Source organism: Chiroxiphia lanceolata, chromosome 18, assembly GCF_009829145.1.
Source record: "Chiroxiphia lanceolata isolate bChiLan1 chromosome 18, bChiLan1.pri, whole genome shotgun sequence".
Classification (NCBI taxonomy): Eukaryota; Metazoa; Chordata; class Aves; order Passeriformes; family Pipridae; genus Chiroxiphia; species Chiroxiphia lanceolata.
This window is the reverse complement of record NC_045654.1, coordinates 9,242,891-9,265,724: the sequence shown is the minus strand read 5'-3', so window position 1 is coordinate 9,265,724 and position 22,834 is coordinate 9,242,891. Positions and strand designations below refer to the sequence as shown.

Here is a 22,834-nt window from a genome sequence, read left to right as displayed (position 1 = left end):
TTCAGAACAACTGGTCCTGGAGAGTCTTCTGGTTGTTTTCTCTATGCCCAAAGTGAGTCCTCTGCTCTCCAAAGATCAAATTCTCCACATTTATTTATTTAGAAAACTAAAAGAAGTTGTATTTTCCTTTTCTTTGGCACCAATTGTGAGAATAACGTGCTTCTGCAAATATGCTCTTGTAATGTTATACTTTGAATTCTGCCAGATGTTTCAGAGTTGGGAGTTCATTTCAGATCACACAGTAGCTTTATTTTCCACCAGTGTTACTCTAATTAAATACACCCCAATCCACATCCCAGTTATAATTTTCACTCAACTCTCATGTTTATCTCACCACATATATTTATACCTTACAGAAGAAAACACTGAAGAAAAAAATAAAACAAACAACCCACAAACAAACTGAAAAACATCCACTAACAAGTGTTTGAGACACCAAGATAGATGCTGAAATTTAACAGCTCCTAAAAATGGTAGAGTAATGAATCCAGTTGCCAACTGAGCTCCGGCATCTCCATCATCCCACAATTAATTCTTCTACCTTCCTACTTCCTCTTATCCAGTTTTTCCTAATTTGTAGGAATTTTTGAGAAAAGAACCAAAGCCCCACCATTTTGTGCCTACTGCAAATAAATGGCTGCAGCAAATTCCCTTGCTAAAGCATATTAATGAGGCTCATTTCTGACTCATCTGGAGGGGTTCTACGTTCTGCATGTCAATATTCCACTGAACACACATGACTGAACACTCCTGATGTAATTCAGCACTCAAGTGTCAGCTATACTATAAAATAATGCAAAGAAACAAAGAAGGGACAATAACTAGCTAAAGACAGCTGATCTGAGTAGATGGAGTGTGTGTCCCTGCAGGAAAATTAAAATAAGCTGCAATTCCTGTAGGAACTGCTTATGCAACCAGCAGCAATAATGCACATTAACAAATAACACCATGAAAAACTCGACAGTGGTGTCACAGCCTTGGATCATCCAACCACTCACACCCTGGAGTGGGAAACTGTGGAACAAAACACTGAAGAGGAGTTAAGTTTGACTACAAACATTAGAAAAACCTGCACCGTGTGACTTTCTGTAAATTCAGAGAAACTCCAACCATTAAAATCAGCAAAAGATTGTGTAGTTTTGCTTGTAGACTTTGCCATGTGTTTTTGTAAGCATGTGTATACAAAGAGACAATAAAAACAGCCACAAATTCCCTTTTTGCATCATTATACCATGTGAAGACTAATTTAAGCCACAATGCCCTTGAGCAGCAAGAGAAAATAGCCTGAGACAAACGGTGACTTAGGCCAAAAAAGGCAAAACTATTCCAAGTGCTCTCCTGGAGGCTGAGGAGGGTTCTGTGCACACACAGGAGCAGCTGCATTTCAGTCATCCCTGACCACCAGGCCAGGAGGTGAAACACTGTCCATCTGCACCAACATTTCCAAAGAGCTGGAAATCCACAGCCAACTCCTCCACCACAACACTGGGAAAGACTCGATCACTCCATGGCACAAAACAGCTGCTGTTAAAAGCCCTCATCTTCAAGCATCCGAGGAACTGGACAGACAGAACATGGCAAACCTACTTCTCAGCTGCCTTAAGTTGTTCGAACTCAAACACAATATTCCCAATTTCTCAAGTACTTGGAGAGAACCCTCCGATAATTATTGATATTTAAGCATCACAATTCCCCTGAAAAGTGCTGCTGTCATTATCAATTGCCTGAAGCACCAGAACTGAAGTGTCACATTTATTATGACAGTGCAGCTTTCTAAGTTTATCTCAATAATTTAAGATAAGACACATTATTCGCTCCCCACCTCTGTCTGAGAAGGTTGTAGTAAAATATTCAAGGCATTTCCAATAGGCAGGAAAGCTGCACAACAGGGTCAAACACAGAGCTATTTTAAGCAGCTCTTTGCAAAATAACAGCTATGACAATAAGTCATTTATTATCTGGAATATACTTTCATGAGCACAACTGAAACTGAATATAAATAGGAAATCAACCCATGATTGATAGGAACCACAGGAAATTTTTAGTGAGCAGTTTAGTGCACATCTCATCCACAATTAGAAGGTTTTTTTCCCCATATACTTTAAAACAGGAAAGAAAATGGTGTTTTGCTGTTGGTTTTGGGGGTCTTTTTAAAACTTAATTACATTTCAGTCCACAAAAAACAGCAGAAGTATTACCCAAGGCTTGGAAGACAACAAGAACTTAGAAGGTGAATATGTACTTGTGTTGCTCAGTATCAAGCTGATACAATAAATGGATATAATCCCACACTCTGACATCTAAAATAGTCAGTTGCAGAAATATTGTCATCTCTTATTTTCAAAGTTTTTAATCCTAAATAGTCAGTTGATTTCCACAACAGTTCTGAAGAAATCAAATAAGCTGCTTTCAAAACTACCCACATATATGTTTCTAAAGTATAGTGTAGTCAAATATGTAACTACTGATTAAAACACCCTTCTAAATAGAACATTGACTGCTGTTTGCAAGGGTGAAAGGAGGTTTTAGTTTGAATCATTACAGCTTTACCCACAGAATCTTTTTATTCATGCACAGAATTTTAGAATTTTAATACTAAGCCTCAGCACACAATAAAGGAATCTGTTTCAAAACAACCTGGTCCCTGTAAGGAGGTAAAAAAGAGAAATGCCCATTTTATTTAATTGTGTATGAGTCTATATTGAAGCAGACAACTTACAGTTCCCACTCCTTGACAGAAACTGGAGTGGTATTTAGTTGTGATATGAATTTAAAAAGTTTATGTTAATTGTTTTAAACATTCCTTCATTGAAAATAGGGATAATTTAATATCTGAAAATGCTGGGTTCTTCAGCCACCCAGCCAACAATGTTATCAGCCAAGATTCCCACTGATTACACTCCAGCTTTTCTTCTCAAGTTCAAAGCTCCTCACACTTTATCTTACACTGCTATAGGTCAAGTTCCCTCTGTATGAACAGTCATTCACATAAACATTTGATTTTATGTGCAGTACAACCCTTCTTACCACCAGAGCTCGGCACGGAACGAGTGTCTGCAGAGTAACTGAAGCTCCTCAAGAAGGGAGCCTTTAAAGGACAACCCAGGGCACAGATTGCCCCATTCAACCTGCAAAGTTGCCTTGAAAGAGGAAAGAATTCAAGTCTCCAAGCCAACTTCAAATACAGAATATATTGAACAGCGTTAGTCCCAATTTAATACCTGGCAGTGACCAAGTCGTGCAGTGAAACCATCAACTCATCACCCCGGTGCTTCACCTGAGCACTGACACCCCTTGAACACTTCACCAGTTTCCAGCACAGCAATAAAAGTAAATATTTAATTTCAGAATTCTGTCAGAATGTGGTTTGAGACTCTCCCTGGGAGACCTCTACAGCCAAAATACAATATTAATGTTGCAGGTGAGACCAGTCTGTGGTTTGAGCAGCCCAGGACGATGGGCAGAAGTGATGGGGCACATATTTTATGAATAATGAAGCTGGAAGGAAAATAACTATTAAAGCTGTGTGGATTTCAGTCCGTTATATTTTTAGCTACTAACAGAACTTTAGACTACAACAGGACCATGCTCATCTTTCAAGTCTCAAATCATTGAGACTATATCTCAATATAGTCTCTTGAAATGTATATTCTACATCTTCTAATCACCAGTAAGTTCAGGAAGCAGCATTAACTTTACCCCCAAAAGCCACTACGGTATAGAACAGGCCTCAAAATAAAACTACTAATTTAAATGTGTACTTTGAACACTGATATCAGCCCTAATAACTGATCCCTCCCACAGCTGGAGACTTGCTCAGAGGGGATTTACAGGCAGGTACACTATAAAGAGGGAAGAGTTTTGTTCCTTTTTCACATTAGTGTGTCACAAGAACAATTCCTCTTCTTAAAAAAACAGGTACCAAGTGTTTGCAAAAGGTCCCTCTCCGTGTTCACTGTAAATGAAAGGAATTTTTCCCGTAGAAGTCAGAATGGCTCTTCATACACAGTATGTACCTCACACTTATTGATGTTTGTCATTAACCACAGCCAGCGTCAGCCTGGATTCTGTTATCAGCAGGTTGGGAGTTGGAATTGGACTTTTGCAATAAAGATTATCAGTACAGCTCCAAACTATTCTATAGTTGAACAATCTGAGAACACAAACAGTTCCTGAAACCTGAAAGCAAAAACATCCCCAAACCAACTTCCATAAAATACCAAATAGGGAAAATTAAAAAAAAAAAAAAAAAAGTGTCTTAATATACTGAGGTTCATTGTTGACACACTTGTGTATTTTGATTTTTAAGACACCATGGTTTTTCTCCTGCTTTATTAGGATGTTCTCATTTCATCAGGCCAGGGTAGAAATACTATGGAAATCAGCCCACACAACCTGCCCCACTGCTATCAAAACATCTGATTCAAAATACATGGGGTTTTACCATCAAAAGGGGAAAAGACTACGTATTTATTAATTCTTTTGACAAAAAACATTAAGTGTTAGCAATTTTCTAACATGATATATTATTATGGGTACAGTTACTTAAATCACTTTTCCTAATGAGAGTTTTAGTCTCTTAATTCAAGAGTCAGTTATTTCAGTCTCCTCTCTCGCCCAAAAACAAGTTCCTTATCCCTACATTAGAGGACACACCATTGTGTGGGTATTTACTAATAAATCAAAGCAACCGAAACTTCCTACATGAAGTATGGGAGTCAGCTTAAGCTTAAGGATTGAAATGAGTAAATAGCACATTTACTCATTAAATAACTTAAAATAACACACCTGGGATGCTACAGAACTGAGTATTTCCTGAGTTCTGAGCGAGTATTGAATTGGGAATTGCTGGGGGATTTTAACACTTAAAATTGAGACATGATCAGGTTGTGCATATTTAGAGGTAGAGCTGCTCCAGCACAATTAGTTTTTATATTAAACTTCCTTAGCACAGCTCAGCTCCTCTCCCCCCTGCACAGACAATCTTGTCTTCCCATTGTGCCTGATTTCCTCAGACCATCAGAAACTTAATTTTTCTTCCGTAGTAACAGGTTTGAAGTATTTAACACTTCCTGAACAGGGTATAATAAAATGTTCCCAAAAATCAGAAGCTCTATAAAACAGGAAGATAATGGAGTCCAACTACATTTTCATAGAAGGCCAAGAGTGTCAATATGTCAAAATTAGAAGAGTTATTACAAGACACTTTAAGTCTGAGTTTCCACTCCAAACCAGTAAGATTTATTTTTCAACAAGACAGAGATTACAACAGCAACAGTCCATCAGTTGTAACCACACCAATAAAACAGCATTTGCTTTTACTGACAAGGAGACAGAATAATAAATTTAAATACATTCCTTCTTTGCATGAAACAGCCTCTATCATAAACCTCCTGCATTCTGGACAGAAATGGAGTTTTCTGTACAGTGTATACACAGTGTGAGTATCCTCAGTTAAGAACTGTTAAATATAGAGGTTAAAAAATTTCAAACCACACAGATATTGCATTAGTATCAATGAAAACCAAAGGACAAGAAAAGCTTTGCTTTCTGGGATCAAAATATTTTCAGGTTGGAACCATTTTTCAGAAAAAAAAGCGGAAACTGAATTAAACACTACATAAGACTTGAATTATTCCTATTTTATTCCTTCTTATTCTGTAAAAACATACTTGTGTCATTCTCTCTGAAGAGGGCACCAGAACATTAGATAAGATGTGCCCATGGACTGTGCTTCTAAGTCTGCACTTATTTCTGATCTGAATTTGTCTAGTTTTAGTTTTTAATTAGTGGATCTATTTATATCATTGTGCTCCAGATTGAAAATTCTTGTGACCAGCCTATAAAGGTATCTAACAGCAAAAAGAATGGACTGTAAGTTAAGCCTCAACTTCTGTCAGATCAGGTAGAGAACAAGCACATCTTCACACCAAAGTTTCCAAGTTATGCTGCATTTTTAGGTAACATAAGAACACAGAGGAAGAATTCTGGAAGTGCAAGTTTACTTTAGCCTTGAAAAATAAAGAAAGCTTGCTTTGCCAGGGTGAAATGGTATTAATAGAGCGTTATCTTGATGCCCAAGCATTTTGTTCAGTACAATTTGTGCTTATAATAAAACCCCACTCGGTGTTGGTTCTATCAGAGCACAGAATATCAGATACATTCTCAATTCAAACAACTAAACCAGAATGAGTTTCACTATTTTTACTTTAAAAAGTTTGGCACCTCTGGAGGAAAACGCTACAAGAATCGGGGAAAAAAAAAAGAGAAGTGTGTTTTGTAAGATTTCAAATGTGTGTTAAAAGGGACACAAGTTTAGGCTGTGCCCTGAGTTGAACCTCACATAAATCCAGACTCCAGTCAAGCCTGGAATGGAGTTTGGACTGTTCCTGGTTATCTCAGAGCTGCCTCTGATGTGTTGGCCAAAATGTTCACTGAAGCAGAGATTTATGCACTGCTTGTACCTGTATTTATTAACCACTGATGTACTTTCCTCTCTCTTCTGGTTCAAAAGCAAAACCTTGTGAAAAAAACCAAAATATGAGCTTTAAAACCCAAACCTGACAAGGTAAGGAAACACCCACAACTTCTGCAGCCCATTTGCTTCCCCATCAAGAGAAGGTGTCAGCAGTTTGCTGTAGAACAGCCTCCAGCAGGTCTCTGTTCTTACTCCATCCTTTCTATTATTTTTTCCAATCTCAATAATTTCCCAGAAAAAGTAAACCTGCATCTCTAGCACAGAGTCTGAAAATCAATTCTAATTACTGGAAAATTAACACAGGCACAAGGACCCAGATGTTTTGGAGGAAGATCGGCAACAGTGTTTGTTGCCTGTATTACCAGGGAGAACCTGCAGCTCTTCATAATCCTGGGAATTTGACATAATTCACCTCAAAAATCTTCCTTCCTGACCTTCTTCACCCCAAAATTTATCTTTCATTCATTATAAAGCACCCAAGTACTTTATCAAGAGTCTTAAAGTGCTCTGCAATTGAAATAAAAAACCTCAGAAAGTAATTCTTGCCTACTCTATGCCAGGTATAAAACTAAGTCTTGTGGAATATACAATAATTTAATAAGCAACAGCTTCTGGGAACTCTGTGTATATTTTTAAGCTGCTGAGTACTTACAGATACAGTAACAGATGACAAGAAATCATTCAATTCCTCTTCCCAATTCAGGGAAAAGAGGAACTACTGTGACTGGGCTTTGGTCACTTACTGACTGCAACTAATGAACTTTCATTTATTAAATTATCGAAATGCAGATACACTGTATCCAAACCAGAAACTTTTAGACAGGAAAATGCAACAGAAGTGAACAAAGCTCACTTCTGTTCCCAAATGTGCTTCTATAAAAAAAAAAAAAAAAAGAAGTGATTTACACCAATTTGCCTGGCTGAACTTCATAAAAAACTTCTAAGAACTAAGGCCATGCTGGTTTAAGTTTCTCTTTGAAATGTTACTTTAACCCAGCAAACAAAACCTCAACTAAACCAAAGTATATCTAATCTGTTAAGATAGCCCTGGTTACAAGTTTAGAGTGCACCCTCCAATTAAGTCCAACTTTTATAGCAGCATGATAATCCATTTGAAGACAGGCAACATGTGAGGACAGCATCTGGATGGTTTTCAGTTCATCAATTCTGAGAAACAAACTGCAGCTCAGAAACCCTCACCCACTACAGCTCTGAGAGCTGTGCCCACCACAGCTCTGCGAGCAAATTTAAGTTGGGGTCCCAAAGCTGTGACCCCAACTGCATCCCAGAGAGTTCCTGTGCATTGTACTGGGTCTCTTCCACCACCTCTGCTTAGGCAGACGTGGAAGAAAGTCTTCCTAACAACGAGTAGTCGAGAAATTCATGTCTGCACAGTCTCTGAGCAAACAAACTACAGTGTCTGCTACACCTGCAGAAAGTGGAATTTGTTGGCTACCAGACACAAGGAAGGGTAATTGCTCATCCACACTCTGCCCTGTCACACTGATCCCAAGAGACACCTCAGGCAGAAGGTTATTTATCACCCGAGGGACAGTTTAATTCAGGTTACTCCACATTTACTGCAAGGTGTCAATGCAAACCTGCAGTTTCCCCCTATTACTTCGAGTCAAATAAACCAGCATCTGTTCCAGAAGCTTTAATTCAGAAGGCCATGAGGCAGATGGATAGTCTATATAATGAACAGTCAAACCCCACAAACAGCCTCAGGAGCCAGAATAAAAAGTGATAATATAAACCATTATTGCACTGTCTTTGAGTTACACTAAGCCACACAGGTTATCTGTAATGGGTTCAAAACTACCAAAAATACCAAGTAGTTTCAGAAATGGTTCAATGCTACTTATTCTCAGGGAACTCCTGCAATGTAAAGAGGGAAATATATTCCCCCACATCCCCCAAACTGCAATATCAATCTAACAATTCCTGTAACAGAGTCATCTCTGTGTCAGACCCATCCACAGCTACTTCAAGTTACCAAAGCTGTTACAGCATTAAATACAACTATATTGTAGTGGAAGACCTGAATAAATTTGTTCAAAATTAGTTATCAGCACAGGTGAGAAAGCTATCACCTGGCTGTTTATGCCACTTGGTTGAAAGATATTTGCCTGGACACACAAATGTCATTGGCACTTTGCCTAGAATTCCATAGCCAGATATGTATCCCAGCATGGAGTGCTCTGTCACTTCCCTACATGGTCATCTTTTTGCAAACACCGTGTCAAAGGCCATCAGAGTCCTCCTGCTCTTGAGGCACAGGCCTGCACAGAGTCTCCCTCACCTCCAGGTCCTGACACCAACACTGCTACACCACGTGTTGCTCTTCTCTACTTGCTCAGGAGCTTTTCTGAGTTTGATTACAATTAAAACTTCATCACTGTCCAGCTACCAGAATTTATTATTTCAGTATCACAATCTGTACCACACTGAAACACCTATTTCTCTACTGAACATCCATATGACTTACAATCAACTGCAGCTTCAAGTGAAGGTAATTTAAGTGTATTTGCCATTATAAGAAAAATATCATGAGTACTTCAGACCAGCTTGGGATTGTTTGATCCACCAGTTAAAGTAAGGATTTTACCCACAAAAGATTCTTCAGTCCATCAACAAGCCAGACCACCCATCTTAAAGGACGGTTATAAAGCTTGGATAATTTTTGTTTCTCTACATGAACCTGTCCCTTCCTTAAGAAAAAATAAATTAGTTCTATACATGTTGGACTATCAGACATTGTTTTACAAGCTGATTTTAAAATAATGCAATAGTAACCCTATGAAAAAAGGATACTGTGTTTGTTAAAGACAGCCTGGTGCTATAGGCATTCTAGTCAGGGGTTTATTCCCAAATCATTTCCCTCCTTCAGACACAGACCTTTTATAGACAGTAATTGATTTTATGGATACTGACAATATAGAGCAGGTAAGTAAAAGCCCACACATCCCCCAGGTGTTCACATACAGAACAAAGGCAGAGCTAAATTTGTAAGATGAAAATGCAATCTGTACCTCTTCTGAAATAGCAAAGAATCAAGGAGAAAGTGTTCTGTGCTCTTGACACCCGGCAGAGCAGCAAAATCCAGCATTTCTCCTCAGTGAGATCCCCCAAACCAGTGCAAAATGCACAGTTATCGACTTGCAATTCTACCAATACTTCTTTAAAACACCAAAACCCCCAAATGTATTCCGATGATATTGACTCCTTCCAAAACTCCCGTTCCATCAGTGACGTTTAGAAACAGGATAAGGATTTGGAGTAGACATCTCCTGCAGGATCTGTAATTTATACAGCTCTGTTTGCCTCCAAAGGACACGGCAAACGTCAGCCTGAAACCAAAGCTCCTTGCAGAGCTCACAGCTTTGACTGTGCAGAGCAGGAACAGCGAGTCAAAGAGCACAGCGAGTGACAAGGGATCACAATTCCCCCCTAATTTCCGCTATCAGCACTCTGGATTTGTACTTGGAGCTGAATCATCCTGTGCACAAAACGGAGGCTCGAGACAGGGCTCAGAGAGTGCTAAAGTTTCTCAAGGAATGAAAGCTGGGCTGGCAGCCAACACCAACTTCATTTTGAGTGCACACTCTCCCTGCCTGCTAATTAAAACAGGAGGATAGGCAAGTTTAAGGGTATATATTTATCTCCTCTTGAGACAGCTACCACCTCGAAAATCAAAGTGACACTTGTGAAAAGCACATCTGATGTACACCCTGAATTGTTCCCAAAGGAACAATCACTCAGTTAACAGTTGATAATGACCTACAAAATATGAGGGTGCAATCACTCCTGACACTTAGCAAGAACCACCTACATTTAGCTGGGAAGGAATAGGAAACACTTAAGCCATCAATAAGACCAGTCTAGAGAAAGAATTATTGCTATGGTATTATCACCAAAATGACAGTTTTAGATAAAAGTCTATGACACTTATATTTTTGCACTCCTTCCAAATAAAGATACACCTTTTAGAGTGAATCTAGGATATTAGAAAGCTCAAGGCAAAAGTCCAGTCTTAAGATCGTCCCTTCAAATGCTTACACAGGAGAAATAGGAAGCTCTACTCTAAATAGTTTATCTGTTTGAGATTTCCTACACAGCAATAGGCAAAAGAAGCAATAAAGAATGAAGAAAGATGAGAAAACAGCAATGTCACATGCCAGTAACACGAGCTGAGAGGACAGAAGACATTTGTGAAGGGAAGTTCAAAGGCTCTGCTACTGCAAGTGTAAGAGTTGGGAAAACACATTCAAATGAAACCTCAGAGCATGACTAAAAAAAAAATCTCAGCACTCCCAAACCCAAGGAAACACATTTAAAAACAACGAAGAAGGTATTCTGTGATAGAAAACCAGAGGAATTGTAGGACACACTGAAACCAGACATTAGAAAACAACATTTTAAAGTTGTGACAAGTGTTAAAACCAGCACTCCAATTAAGATGCTTTGCTTTTAGACCTACCAATTAAACTAAATGGCAATTTGAAAAACAATCCCCTCAGTGCAAATGCACATTTAAGGTAATTACAGACGAACAGAAACAAGATTGTTCATAAGTGAAGTATATACTTAGGAGCCTCTGAAAACTCCCCCCAGGGCCTCGAATCATTAAGACAAAGCCCCCACAAGAATTTTACATTAATATTCTGACACATGTATGTGCTACATAAATGGGTCTTACCTGCCACTTCCACAATATCCCCTGGGACAATGTCTCTGGCTTTAATCCTCTGGACACTTTTTCGGTCTTGTCGATACACTTTGCCCATTTCTGGTTCATACTCTTTAAGAGCTTCAATAGCATTTTCAGCATTTCTTTCCTAAAAGACAGCAAAAATGTGTCATTTCAAAAGCCCTCAAGGAAAAATAAGTAGGTCAGATCTGATTTTTCAAAACCATTATCATATGAATACTACCAACTCAGTTCAGCTACATTCTTTCACACACAACATTTGTGACCCCCCCCTCCCCTTGTGAGGTTGCTGACTGGAAATCTTTACAGCCTAATTCAGGTGTTTGTGGGCATTTAGAACCTAGAAATTGTTTATTTAAGCCTTGCAGCATTTTCCATCAAAAATATCCCGTGTTGTTGAAGGGAGGCCACACAAACAGTTCTATGTTACATCCACATGTAACATGCTTTTTGACATAAAAAACCCTAAACAGAATTAAGACTCATGGATAGAAGTCTTGGCTGTTCCTTACCAGTTGGAGCAGCTTAGACTCAGACTGGAGTAGACAAGCATTACTGAATTTCACTTACTGGCAGAAATCAAGGATCAAGTTAAGACAAACCTCAAACAACATAAAATCAACTTTATTTCAGCAAATCAAGTGACTCTGAAGTGAAATTAAAGCAGACAGACTAGAAACTTCCCCAGAATCTCTTAATTTACAAAATTGGATGAATCTCCACATATGACAACCTTTTTTATTTTCACTAACATAAAGGCTTTCCTGGCTCAACTGCAGTTCTCTCACTAAGCACTACCACAGATTGGGATCAACATTGTGATGTTACCTGGATAAAGGAGAACATAAGAACCAGCAGCTTATCAGTGCTCCTTCTCCAGCTCTTGGAGAAGGAACTTATTTTCCATTTCCCTATTGACAAGTCCAAACGTCACTTAGGCCTGATAATTATAGATAATGGTAGAGTGCACATAGTTTTTACACTGTCTGCCCTTCAAATATACATCAGCTTTTCCAGATAATAAAAAAGTCCTCCTGCATGTCAAAGCAGAAACAAAATCATCAGAAATTCAAGGGTTGAAGGACTTGGTACTTCCACGTAACAATGCAGCTGAAAATGAGCATTAACAAAACTACCTGGAGGAACTAGAATTTACATGGCACAGGTCAGGGCCAGGCAGTGCAGATACCAGCACAGACCCATAAAGCTGTAATTAATACCAGTCTCATATTCCACCAGGTAAATTAATTCTGCTCCTCAACAAAATAATGCTGATACTGCTTTTCTGTGAATCAATTAGGAGCCAACATCAGACAAAACCTTAAAGTGCAAAATAAAGTCTCACAAATGGAAGGTTACTTCAAAACAAGTCTTCCTTCAAAAAGGAGAAATAAAAAACAATTCAACATGACCCAGGTGGCCAAGAAGGCCAAGGGCATCCTGGCCTGTAATAGTGTGGCCAGCAGGACCAGGGCAGGGACCATCCCCCTGTGCTGGGTACTGCTGAGACTCCCCCAGTCCTGGGGTCAGTTTTGGACCCCTCACAAGAAGAAAGACATGGAGGGGCTGGAGCGTGTCCAGAGAAGGCAATGGAACTGGGAAATGGTCTGGAGCACCAGGAGCAGCTGAGAGGGCTCAGCCTGGAGAAAAGGAAGCTCAGGGAGACCTTGTCCCTCCCTAGAACAAGTGACTGGACAAGAGAAAACGTCCTCAAATTGCACCAGGGGAGGCTTAGATTGGCTACTGGGAACAATTTCTTCACCAAACAGGTTGTCAAGCATCAGAAAAGGCTGCTCAGGGAAGGGGCTGAGTCACCATATCTGCAGGTATTCAAGAGACACACATGTGGCCCCTGGGGACACGGTTCAGTGGTGACCTTGGCAGCACTGGGCTAACGGTTGGACTTGATGATCCAAAAGATCTTTTCCAGCTTCAAGGACCCTATGATTCAGCTGGTTCAGCCAGCTCAGTGTGCTACACTCAATCTCTCTGCTCCCAGTTTGCCTGGAGTTGTGGCAGTCAGACCATCCTGCCAGGCACTGAAGCACTCACAGATGGCTCCCTGGGGAAAGTGCACGTGAGAGGAAAGGTTGAGGGCAATGACTCAGTTGCTCACATCCAGTACCTGTAGGAACACATACGTTTATGGGTGGAGACTGTGCACTGCGACTGATTTTCCATGCCCATTAAAACAAGGGAATGAGTCATTTAATCTGTGCAGCAACTCGTTTCACAATACATTTCACTGCACGTAGAAATATATAGAGAGGTATTCTTGGCACACTATCTTGTCTGAAAAAATTGATTATTTCCTACAACAGGGCATACAACTACACAAGAAAATCCCCAAGCTGTACAGAGAGCTTTACCTTCCATTTCATACTTAAAATCAGCAGCTGCAGAGTTGTAGCTCAGAGTTTCAAGTTAAACATTAACTCTTGCACAACTACTTTATGAAGACTTGAATATAAAATGACACTTAAGGGGGCAATGCTGTCACCCCTGGATCAACACGACCTCTTCCCTTCACACCAGTTCCAGCAGTTGTGCAGCAAGCTGGGAACCGCTAAAAACTGATTTTTTGCGGAATAGTCTTCGGCCAACTCACTTGGGCCAGCACAAAGCAGAGCACTTCTTCCAGCATGCAGGGTTCTCTCTAACATGTTTTAACCATTAACAGGACTTCTCCCCTTAATTTTTGTTGTTATTTTGGAAAGTTTGCCTTTTTTTCTAAAGCATGAAACCCAGTGTACTAAGATAGCCAGTAATTATGTCACATTAGCACCACCCCTTAAAAAAAAAAAACAACAAAAAACCCCAACAAAACCCCAAAACAACCAACTGTACAAATAACTTGAATGACCCTAAAAATCCTTGAGTATTTTTGATCTGCAGAAAAACAATTCTAATAAAACATGCCTTGTCTGAAGTGATCAAATTATTAAGCTAAAATGATATGAACCACTTTACTTTGGCATCTCAAGAAGTGTTATTGCCATCTCAAGAACAGTTACTGTTATTACTGTCTGCATGATTTATAAAAAGCCATCTAAGTCATCTCACAGTTGATAATGTAGGAAAAATTTCATGGTATTTAGATGTTTTCAGAAGAAACTTCTGCCTTTTGACAGACATGCAGTCTTTGGACGTACATTTAATAGGTACCATAGTAATTGAACTGGGAGAATTAATAGTGCATTAATAATGTACTAAAACACAGCAGTTGTCTCAAGAGAAAACAGACAAGAAACGAGATTAAAAGTGCATCCTTTGTTCCTTAGTTGGGAAAAAAACCCAAATGAGCCGATCCAATTGTTCTCAGCTCTGCAAGATCTGATTTGTTTCCTGAATTCAGGCCTTCATTCTGGCCTGTCTAGTTCATGTGCTCACCAGTGTGTGGCCAAACACACTGATGGGCACTTTGCCTTTTTGGCAACACTTCTGAAGCTTTCATTTTACCTTTAAGTCAACACTTTGTGTCGAGAAGCTTTATGGTTTGCTGACTCTCAGGAATCTAAAGTTAGTAACACATCCTACTTTGCTTTGTATGAAGCACCCAACACTACAGTGTGCATTGCTTCCTCTCAAACCATAAAACCCCAAAACATTTGTGATTTGATGTTGTAAAAATCTCTGCATACCTGCCACACTCCCACAATGGCATTGGCTACTAAAATAAGTAAGATTACAAAAGGCTCTACAAATGCTGTGATTGTTTCTTCACCTTCTTCAAACCAGGCCAGGACCTGTAAGAGGAACACAATGATTTAAATTACTGATTTACACAGACACCTTGCAAACTTTACCCCTGTGAAGTTTCAGCCTGAGAGATTCAACTGCTCAGACTTAAGCAATCTTAGAAGTTTCAACCTACCAAGTTGTAGTTTTGTAATTAATGAATGAGTTGGCAATATGCAATGGAAAAGAAAAAGAATCTCTACTAAAGTAGTACAAAGTTCATTTTAAAGGCCACTCTTCTTTTAAAGGAGTAAACTATTTACTTGGGAAACAATTGCTACTGTTGCTTTAGAAATGAAAGCAGAAGTTGTGACAACAGTTACGACCATGAGAAAAGAAAAAATCCCTTACTGTATAAAACAGAATGCAGACAGATTAGTTTGACTACTTAAAACACAAACCTTGCCTGAATCTGAATTTTAGCCAAGTTTAATTGCCCCTTTACTAGCAACTTAGACAAAAAAAATTAATACAGTTTCACAAGTTTTTGTTGAGTAGACATGAAAAATAAGCATCTACTTATTTAAATACAAGTAGTGTCTTACTGAAGCATCTAAGTGAATTCTCTGAAGCTGAATTCTAAGCTGAGTAGCTGATAAAACTCAATTTTTAAAAGTGAATCGACTTGAGGACTTGCATAAAAGGCTCCACATAAATTCTGTTTTCATTCATTTGCTTTACAAGTGCACTCTAGTTTTAGGCTTCTGTCATTCACTTGACTTGACTGTGTCAGGGCCTCTGCAGAGCTCTGCAGCTCCTGAGGAAGAGTCAAGCCAACATGACCAGAGAGGAAGGGCTTTTTCATCAACATGTTGAGCAACAGGAAGCCTGGAAAGTGACAGTAAATAGGAACAACGTGTTGAGATAATTAGGGCTGGTAGTCAGGCAACAGCACAGTGAATCACCGAGGGCTGCAGAGAGCAAACTGTTACTAAAGCAGCGCCATAATTCCCCCAACATGCTGCTCCGAGCTATTGCTCAACTGAGACACACTCCAGGATGGGGAAAGGAAGGAGCAGCAGCATGAAAGTCTCCAGCAGAAAACAGACTGTCAGGCAAATCCAGTGCTACAACTAATTTTTATTACAAAAGGGTAAATTTGTAAGACCCAGGCTGCGATTAAGGAGGCTGAGACATTCCAACTGGCAACACGACGTTTCGAGGAGCTGTGTAATTCCTCTGGAGAAGGGCTTTAGTGAGGATCTCTTATGTTCTCCACATTTTGGATGTTTCTTCCCTTCTCCCACACCCCTGGATATCCAATCCCCTCTAACACCTTCTGCCATTTGAGCTACAGGAGAAGTTAATGGTACATTTCCAGACTTCTCAGTGTCTACAAGGTCACACTCTGCCATCAGAAAAGCTGCTTAGTATCTATTTTTCCCCTCCCTTTCTTTATTGGAATTCTGCAGAGCCCCTATTTTGCTTCCAATAAAGCAAGTAAATTCAATTATTTTGTGATGTTCTCATCTGAGCAGGCACCTACAAGGTTAACTGGAATAAAACATCTGCTTTACACGATGCTAAACCAGAATCTTTCCTGACTGAAGATCACGTGTGCTGTAAAGTAACACTGAGAAAGGCCACAACTTCCTGAGGTAAGGAAAGTAGCTACAAGGACAGCAAGATCCAAGTATGTCAAGGAGAGCCAAAATTAAGTTTTCAAGGGATCTTTACTTTCAGTAAGCCATTATTTCAAAAAAGAGGAGATGAACTCAAATTAGAGATCCTGAGGGTACAGAATCTGATGGTTGTTTTTCTGGCAAAATTATCGATCTGTGACAAGATTAAAATGAAGTATCTAATTAATCCTGGAAGCCAGCAACACAAATTTCTCCCCCCAGAATTTTCCACACAATCACTAACAGTGGAACAATCCAACCTCTAGTTCTAGAATGTTTCAGTAAATAGAGACATCAAAATAACCGAATACATTGCAAGTTCCTGGTTTTGTTATAGCAGACCACAGCTATATTAACACTCCATTTAGGATACTTGTGATACACAGCACACACTGCTTAACAGATCAGGTTTATCATTTGATAGCAGCCTAAAGTAAAATAAAAAACAACCCACAGTAAAAACAAAGAGGAAGCAGAACAAGCAATACAACTATTTAGCTCAGCATTTTTAGTAACAACAACCCATATTTTGAAGCCTGGTAAAGATTAGACAATTCTTGTCCAAGTCATTGAGTCCTTGTCAAAAAGTTTCCACTAGCACACTTTTTAAGACCCTGGAGAGGTCTACAATGAGAGATCTTATTTTTTTTTTTTAACTTCTGCTCAGAAGGGCCCCACCATATTTCAGCCCTAATCACTTTAAGACTCACATGTAGAACAGCTTAATTTCCAGGTCATTGATCTCCAATGCACTGTTCAGGCAGTACTGTCAATAAGTAAAATCATCATGTACTCAAGAAAGAGTAGGAAAAATAAAATAATTGCTCAAGAGAAATTCAAGTCTAAAAACATAAGGGAAATAATAGCAAGACATAAGAGTCCCATATCAACAGCCAACATAAGCAGCTTAAAGGACAACTTTCATTCAGCATATTTGCTTTAGGGCTGCCAGAGCTTGCAGAGTCTATTTTAAACAAAGCCTAATGGGGTGGACCTGCAGGACACTAAGGCAAAAGATACACAATGACAGGCAAACAGCACTTAGTTTTCAGGGTTATTTGTGAAAAGGGGCAGAGGTACAATGCCAAAGTCAGCCAGCAGTGGGGTGACCACTGCTGAAAACAGCTACAGCAACACAAGTGTCCTCACAGCTTTCTCCACTTCGAGTGAAGTATCCCTGTGTTGTCAGGTAAGTTATGGAGACAAGACACCTCAGGTATCATTAGGTAACAAACACAGAACTGAAGAGTGGAAGTTTGGAGGCAGGATTGTGTTGCCCAGCAGGCTGTACCCACTCACCACCAACTGAGGAAAAGCAAACACTTGGCTGTCAGCAACCTCGCAGGGATTTCTGTTTGGTTTTCATTTTGACAATGGAAACTTAGAATCAAGCTGGGGGAGTAAGACCTCATCCTAACAAAAAGCCCTGGATTAATTAAAGCAGGCCATGTAAGATGTACAGATTGCTTTTAAGAGAGCTTTCTTCTCACAGGATACCATGAATTAAAGTTTTAGTGTATTTTGGACAGAGTATCAACTACTACTCAGAAAACCCTCTTTTAGTGATTTATCTTTTCAACACAAAACACCTTAAAATTAAGCTGATGTGAACTATTTTAGGAGTCCTGATACTTGGTCCATGTCAGTTATGCTGAATGCCAGAAATTACTAAAGAAAAACCTCCCAGTATTAATTCCATTATTCAGTAGAGATTTTTGTTTGCCACACAAGGAGAGAGAGGGGGGCAAACCCCAAACACAAACCAAGACATCTTAACCACACATGTAAATACAAAATTAAGAATTTTGTTGGGTTAGCAGATTGTGAGTACCCATCAGATACGTTACTCCATACTTCTGAAAATAAACGTATTTTTGTGTTTATCATAGCAATAAGGGGGGGAAGATACCTAGCACCCACAGTTTGATTTCTACAATATAAAATGAAATCACATTGACTTCTCCCATTTTTTATCACCACTACCCTTGTGCTACTGAGCAATCTAAGTTTAGCTAAAAGCATATCAGTGTAATGTTCTACAGGAACCCTTATCTTGTGTCACATACTCACTGCTGCTGACCTTAACAGGTAGCTTTTGGGGTGATTTCAGGGCAAAGCTTGAAACATTGTTATTGACACATATCAGACTTCCTCCAGGAGAACCTTTGCTCACCTTTTAACACAAATTGGGTTATAGTCATTCCAATTCACAGGTTGAAAAATCTCCAGACTGTTTCAACAATATATTGTTTTAATCTGAACACAGATATCCACTATTCCCAGAACATTCAATTCTAAGTCAGTTTAGGAATCAAAGGAATAATTGAGGGGAGGGGAATGCTCTTAGGATGCTGTAAAATACTTCAGGTTTTGGTAGAATTTATAGCCTGTGTCATATCTCGTAGAAGGAAATCACAGTGTGATGCAAAGCTAAGATTGCACAGCTCAGCACACACCACTGCCTAAAGCATCCACACCACGGAACTATCCCACATCGGATGCAGTTAACATCTTGCAACCTGTCAAAATCGTTTATACAGCAAAGAAAGCTGTTCTTTTAAGTAAATACTGAAGATCAGAGTACATGCTACAAGAGTATCAAGAATGAAAAGCCATGAGCTGCTGAGACACTCCACGGGTTGATTTCTCCAGAGGCTTCACAGATTCAACAGAAGACCAAGACAAGTCTATTCACAGATGGATTCACTCACCATCAGAAATTATTTATATTGTTTCTCTTCAAAGGTCAGATTTAAGGCTTGCACTGACCAGCACATCTGTAACAGCAGTTCTGACCTGGAATGTGGGACGTGGTACCTACAGCCCCCAGACAGCAGCATCTGCCCCCAACCATCAGCCGGGGTGACACAGCCCCAGCTGCTGCTCGGAGTCGTTTCACTGACACGTCCCCGACAGGCAGAGTGGGAGCAGAGGCACAAAAGCTCTGAACACAGGAGTTTATACTGGAGAGAAGAGGGGATGTTTCTGCACAAAAACCTAATGCAGATCCCTGTTACAGATGGCTGCTTCTGTGCAGCCAGTTCTAATAGCAATAAACTAATATGATTTATGACTGCAACACCATCACCATAAAAACTCCCACAACACAAAACAGTGACTTTAAGATCCTCTCTCTCATACCTGAATCTTCAACATTTTCTTAAATTGACAATGTACAGCTGGCAAAGGACACCAGAACCTAAGTGATGTAATTACTTCTATTTTTGCAGCAATACAATCTTTATATCAACATACCCAACAGTTCTTTACAGCTACTGCAAAAGTCTCAAAAAAAAAAAAAAAAAAAGGTTTCATCAAGAAGTGTTAAAACCCAAAAAAGACAGATAATCACCTTCTGAGTAAGGAAAAAGCCAGAAACAAACGCAAAGGCAAAGTGCTTTTGAAGTCCCAAAATTATAATACATCTAGAGATTTTTCTACATTTCATCAAACAGAGAAAATCTTTACTACTGACATCAATTTAGTGTGAATCCATAACTAAAACAGGAGACAGGAAAAGCAGAGCAGTAGCCCAAGGTCATATACCATGTCAGCTGCACAGAAGCAGAGAACCCAGATCTATCCCACACTCCATCAGACTACAGACTCCTCTTAATTAGACAGGAAAATTAACCATACTGAAAAAAGCAACTGAATTCAGCTACTAATCAAGTTTTCCAAGAGGATTCAGCAGTGTATGTTCTATGACCTCTGTCAGCCTGGTCTCATACTTACTCAGATTCACCAATAAAAGCTTAGAGTTTGGTGAATTTGATTTTTCACTTACTTGCTTAAAATAAAAACAAATAATGTACCTTGGCACGAAAGGCTGACAAACTTTTACGGTGTCATTTGCCTCATGAGATGACAGCAACACTGCTGACTTTTCAGGAACAAAAATACATCCCCTTCTCACCCTCTGGGAGTGGAAAAGGGCAAAGAGGAGGGGGGAAAAAAGCTTTTGAATGACCGTTTATTCAATTTTCTATAACCAGCCTGATTTCCTCTGCAGGAAACAGAACAGTGAGTAAAGCACATCTGTCTCCATGGTCAAGACTGATGTCACCAGTCATTGCTCAGCTGGTACTGGTGTATTGCAGACCAAAACCAGAGCCCTTTGAGAAGTGTCTCTGTGGGGAGAGCGGGTCACCAGCACAGCACAGACTGCAGCACCACACCAGGGCAACCTTCCCCCATCAAACACAACTGCCTCAGAGCATATTCTCCTCTGCCCATCCTAATTAGTTTGCCCTCAGCTAAAGAGTCACCACAAATTTCCCCTCCCCCCAAGAGCTGCAGCATTTTTTTTTTTTTTAAAGTAGTTAATTACAACTCCAGGGCAAAGTCTACTGTAAACTTTTACTCCTACCCAAACAATTTAATATTCTGAACACTTCTGTTTCTGTTGTCCAGCTCCCCCAAGACATACAGACTTCACTTTCTTCCTATACTTCGCCTTGGCTCAGTTTTCCAGCGAGCACATGCCCATTACACATAATGCAGAAAGACCGATTTAAAAAAAAAAAAAAAAAAAGTTAAAAAATGTTCTTGTCCTTTTAATCCTGTATGCAAAGGAAGATGTCCATTTAATGACTTGACTATCCAAAGGTCAGTTACCAAATTTGGTCAACTCTGGTGCCATCACAGCCGTCATCATTCTTGTCACTGTCAAAAGCAACAACTGTCACCTTGCTATTATCAGGAAGGGAAGGCAACTGGAATATTCGCCATGGAGGTTCTATTTACAGTCTGCATTGCATCCAAAAATGTCTTCCAATGATTATACATTGAGCCTGATAACGATTAACCCAAAGCCAAGAAGAATGTCCAGTTAAACACTTACTCAAGGTTAGTTTTCAAAGCCAACAAAAGCATTGGGAAATCCCACCTCAAATAACCAAACTGAGTTGAATGAAAAGCACTTTTTAACATACCTGTCTAATGTAGTTATGTGCTTATGACTCATGCAATGAAAGACTCTCCTGAAATGTTGTTTCCTACAGAAACCCCATCGCAAAGAACAAATGTAAGAGACAGCAATTTACTTTGCATCTCATAATTCTACCTTTTGAGAAAGAATCATTTTCTCTGTATACACTGGAACACGTCATTCTGAGATACAGAAGCCTATGAAATTAAAAAGAATAACTCATACTTACAAAAGATATGCAAGCAGCCAGCAACAAAATTCTAACTAGTAAGTCTTCAAATTGCTCAATCACAAGCTCGAGTAAGGTTTTTCCTGCAATACATAACAAAGTCCTTTAGTCATGCACCTTATAAAAAACGATGAATTATCAATAAGAATTAGGAGATTTCACAAACGTGCTCACCTTCCTCAGCCGGCAACTCTGTCCGTGGAAGGTTTTTCCAGGAAGCATGTCAGAGGAAAGAAATCATTGAAGAAACACGTTAGAGCGTTATAAGGCATCCACCAGGTAGTGTTCCTGAATTACACACTCAGCTGGGCTGGATTTGACAGACACACTAAAAGCCACATTAAGGTGGCTCTTTTCACCACACTACGTGAATGGGCCTGAGAGTTTTGCGTTTTAAGACACAAAGGTTCGCCGGAATGTGCCAAGGGTTATAATTCAGCCAAGTCATCACTCCGGCCAGCTGTGGGGCTTGTGCTGTTGCTGCACACAAAGGGTCAAAGGCTCAATATGCTTTTCAAACGCTTTCTGACAAAGCTTTTCTTCCACATTCACTTAGAAAAAACACCCCAAACCATCAAACTTGTTTCAAAGTGTTTCAAATTCTTTCCTCCATTTTAAGGGTATTCCCTTATTTCTGCTCTCCTCTTTATTTCCCCGCAACAAGATTTAGTAATCCAAGAGGCATAAAAGCAGCGTTAAAGCTAAAAAAAAAAACACCTTCACCGTATAATCTTCTCACAGATTTTCAATTTTACACAACGGCACGGGAGTTCAGAAGGGACTAGGACGGCCAAGCAGTAAGGATTAAAAAAAAAAGAAACACCTTATTGGCTGAATTCTATGTCCCGACTGGAGAGAAGAATACAAAATAAGGGGCAGAAAGGCGCTGAAAAGCGAGGAAAAATGAAGGTCAAGACGGACAAAAAAATATAAAAATACTAAACCCCAAGGGGCGTCAATTCAGAATGGAAGGAGGTTTCCCACCGTTAAGGTGAAAGGGATCGGAGGTGACATCCTCCACCCCAGAGCAGCCCTGCGAGCTCGGGATTGAAAGAAACCCACGAGGTGGAGTTCAAGTCAGCCATCTTCTCTCCCTCGCTCCTATTCCGGGTCCTGGAAGAGATGC

The 22,834-nt window shown here is 39.7% G+C and overlaps 1 protein-coding gene across 3 annotated transcripts in view; it reads right to left on the bottom strand.

Moving 5' to 3' along the window:
- Positions 1–22,834, bottom strand: part of ATP2A2 (ATPase sarcoplasmic/endoplasmic reticulum Ca2+ transporting 2) — a 45,564-nt gene that overhangs the window by 21,811 nt on the left and 919 nt on the right. For all 3 annotated transcript variants that reach the window (XR_004360104.1, XM_032705416.1, XM_032705417.1), the window contains exons 2-5: positions 21,883–21,900; positions 21,709–21,791; positions 14,831–14,935; positions 11,178–11,316 (exon numbers count right to left, since the gene is read on the bottom strand). Coding sequence is in view for 2 of the 3 variants with exons in the window: in XM_032705416.1 (XP_032561307.1) it covers positions 11,178–11,316; positions 14,831–14,935; positions 21,709–21,791; positions 21,883–21,900 (345 nt within the window). In the remaining variant the exon portion in view is untranslated. The remainder of the gene's footprint in view (positions 1–11,177; positions 11,317–14,830; positions 14,936–21,708; positions 21,792–21,882; positions 21,901–22,834) is intronic.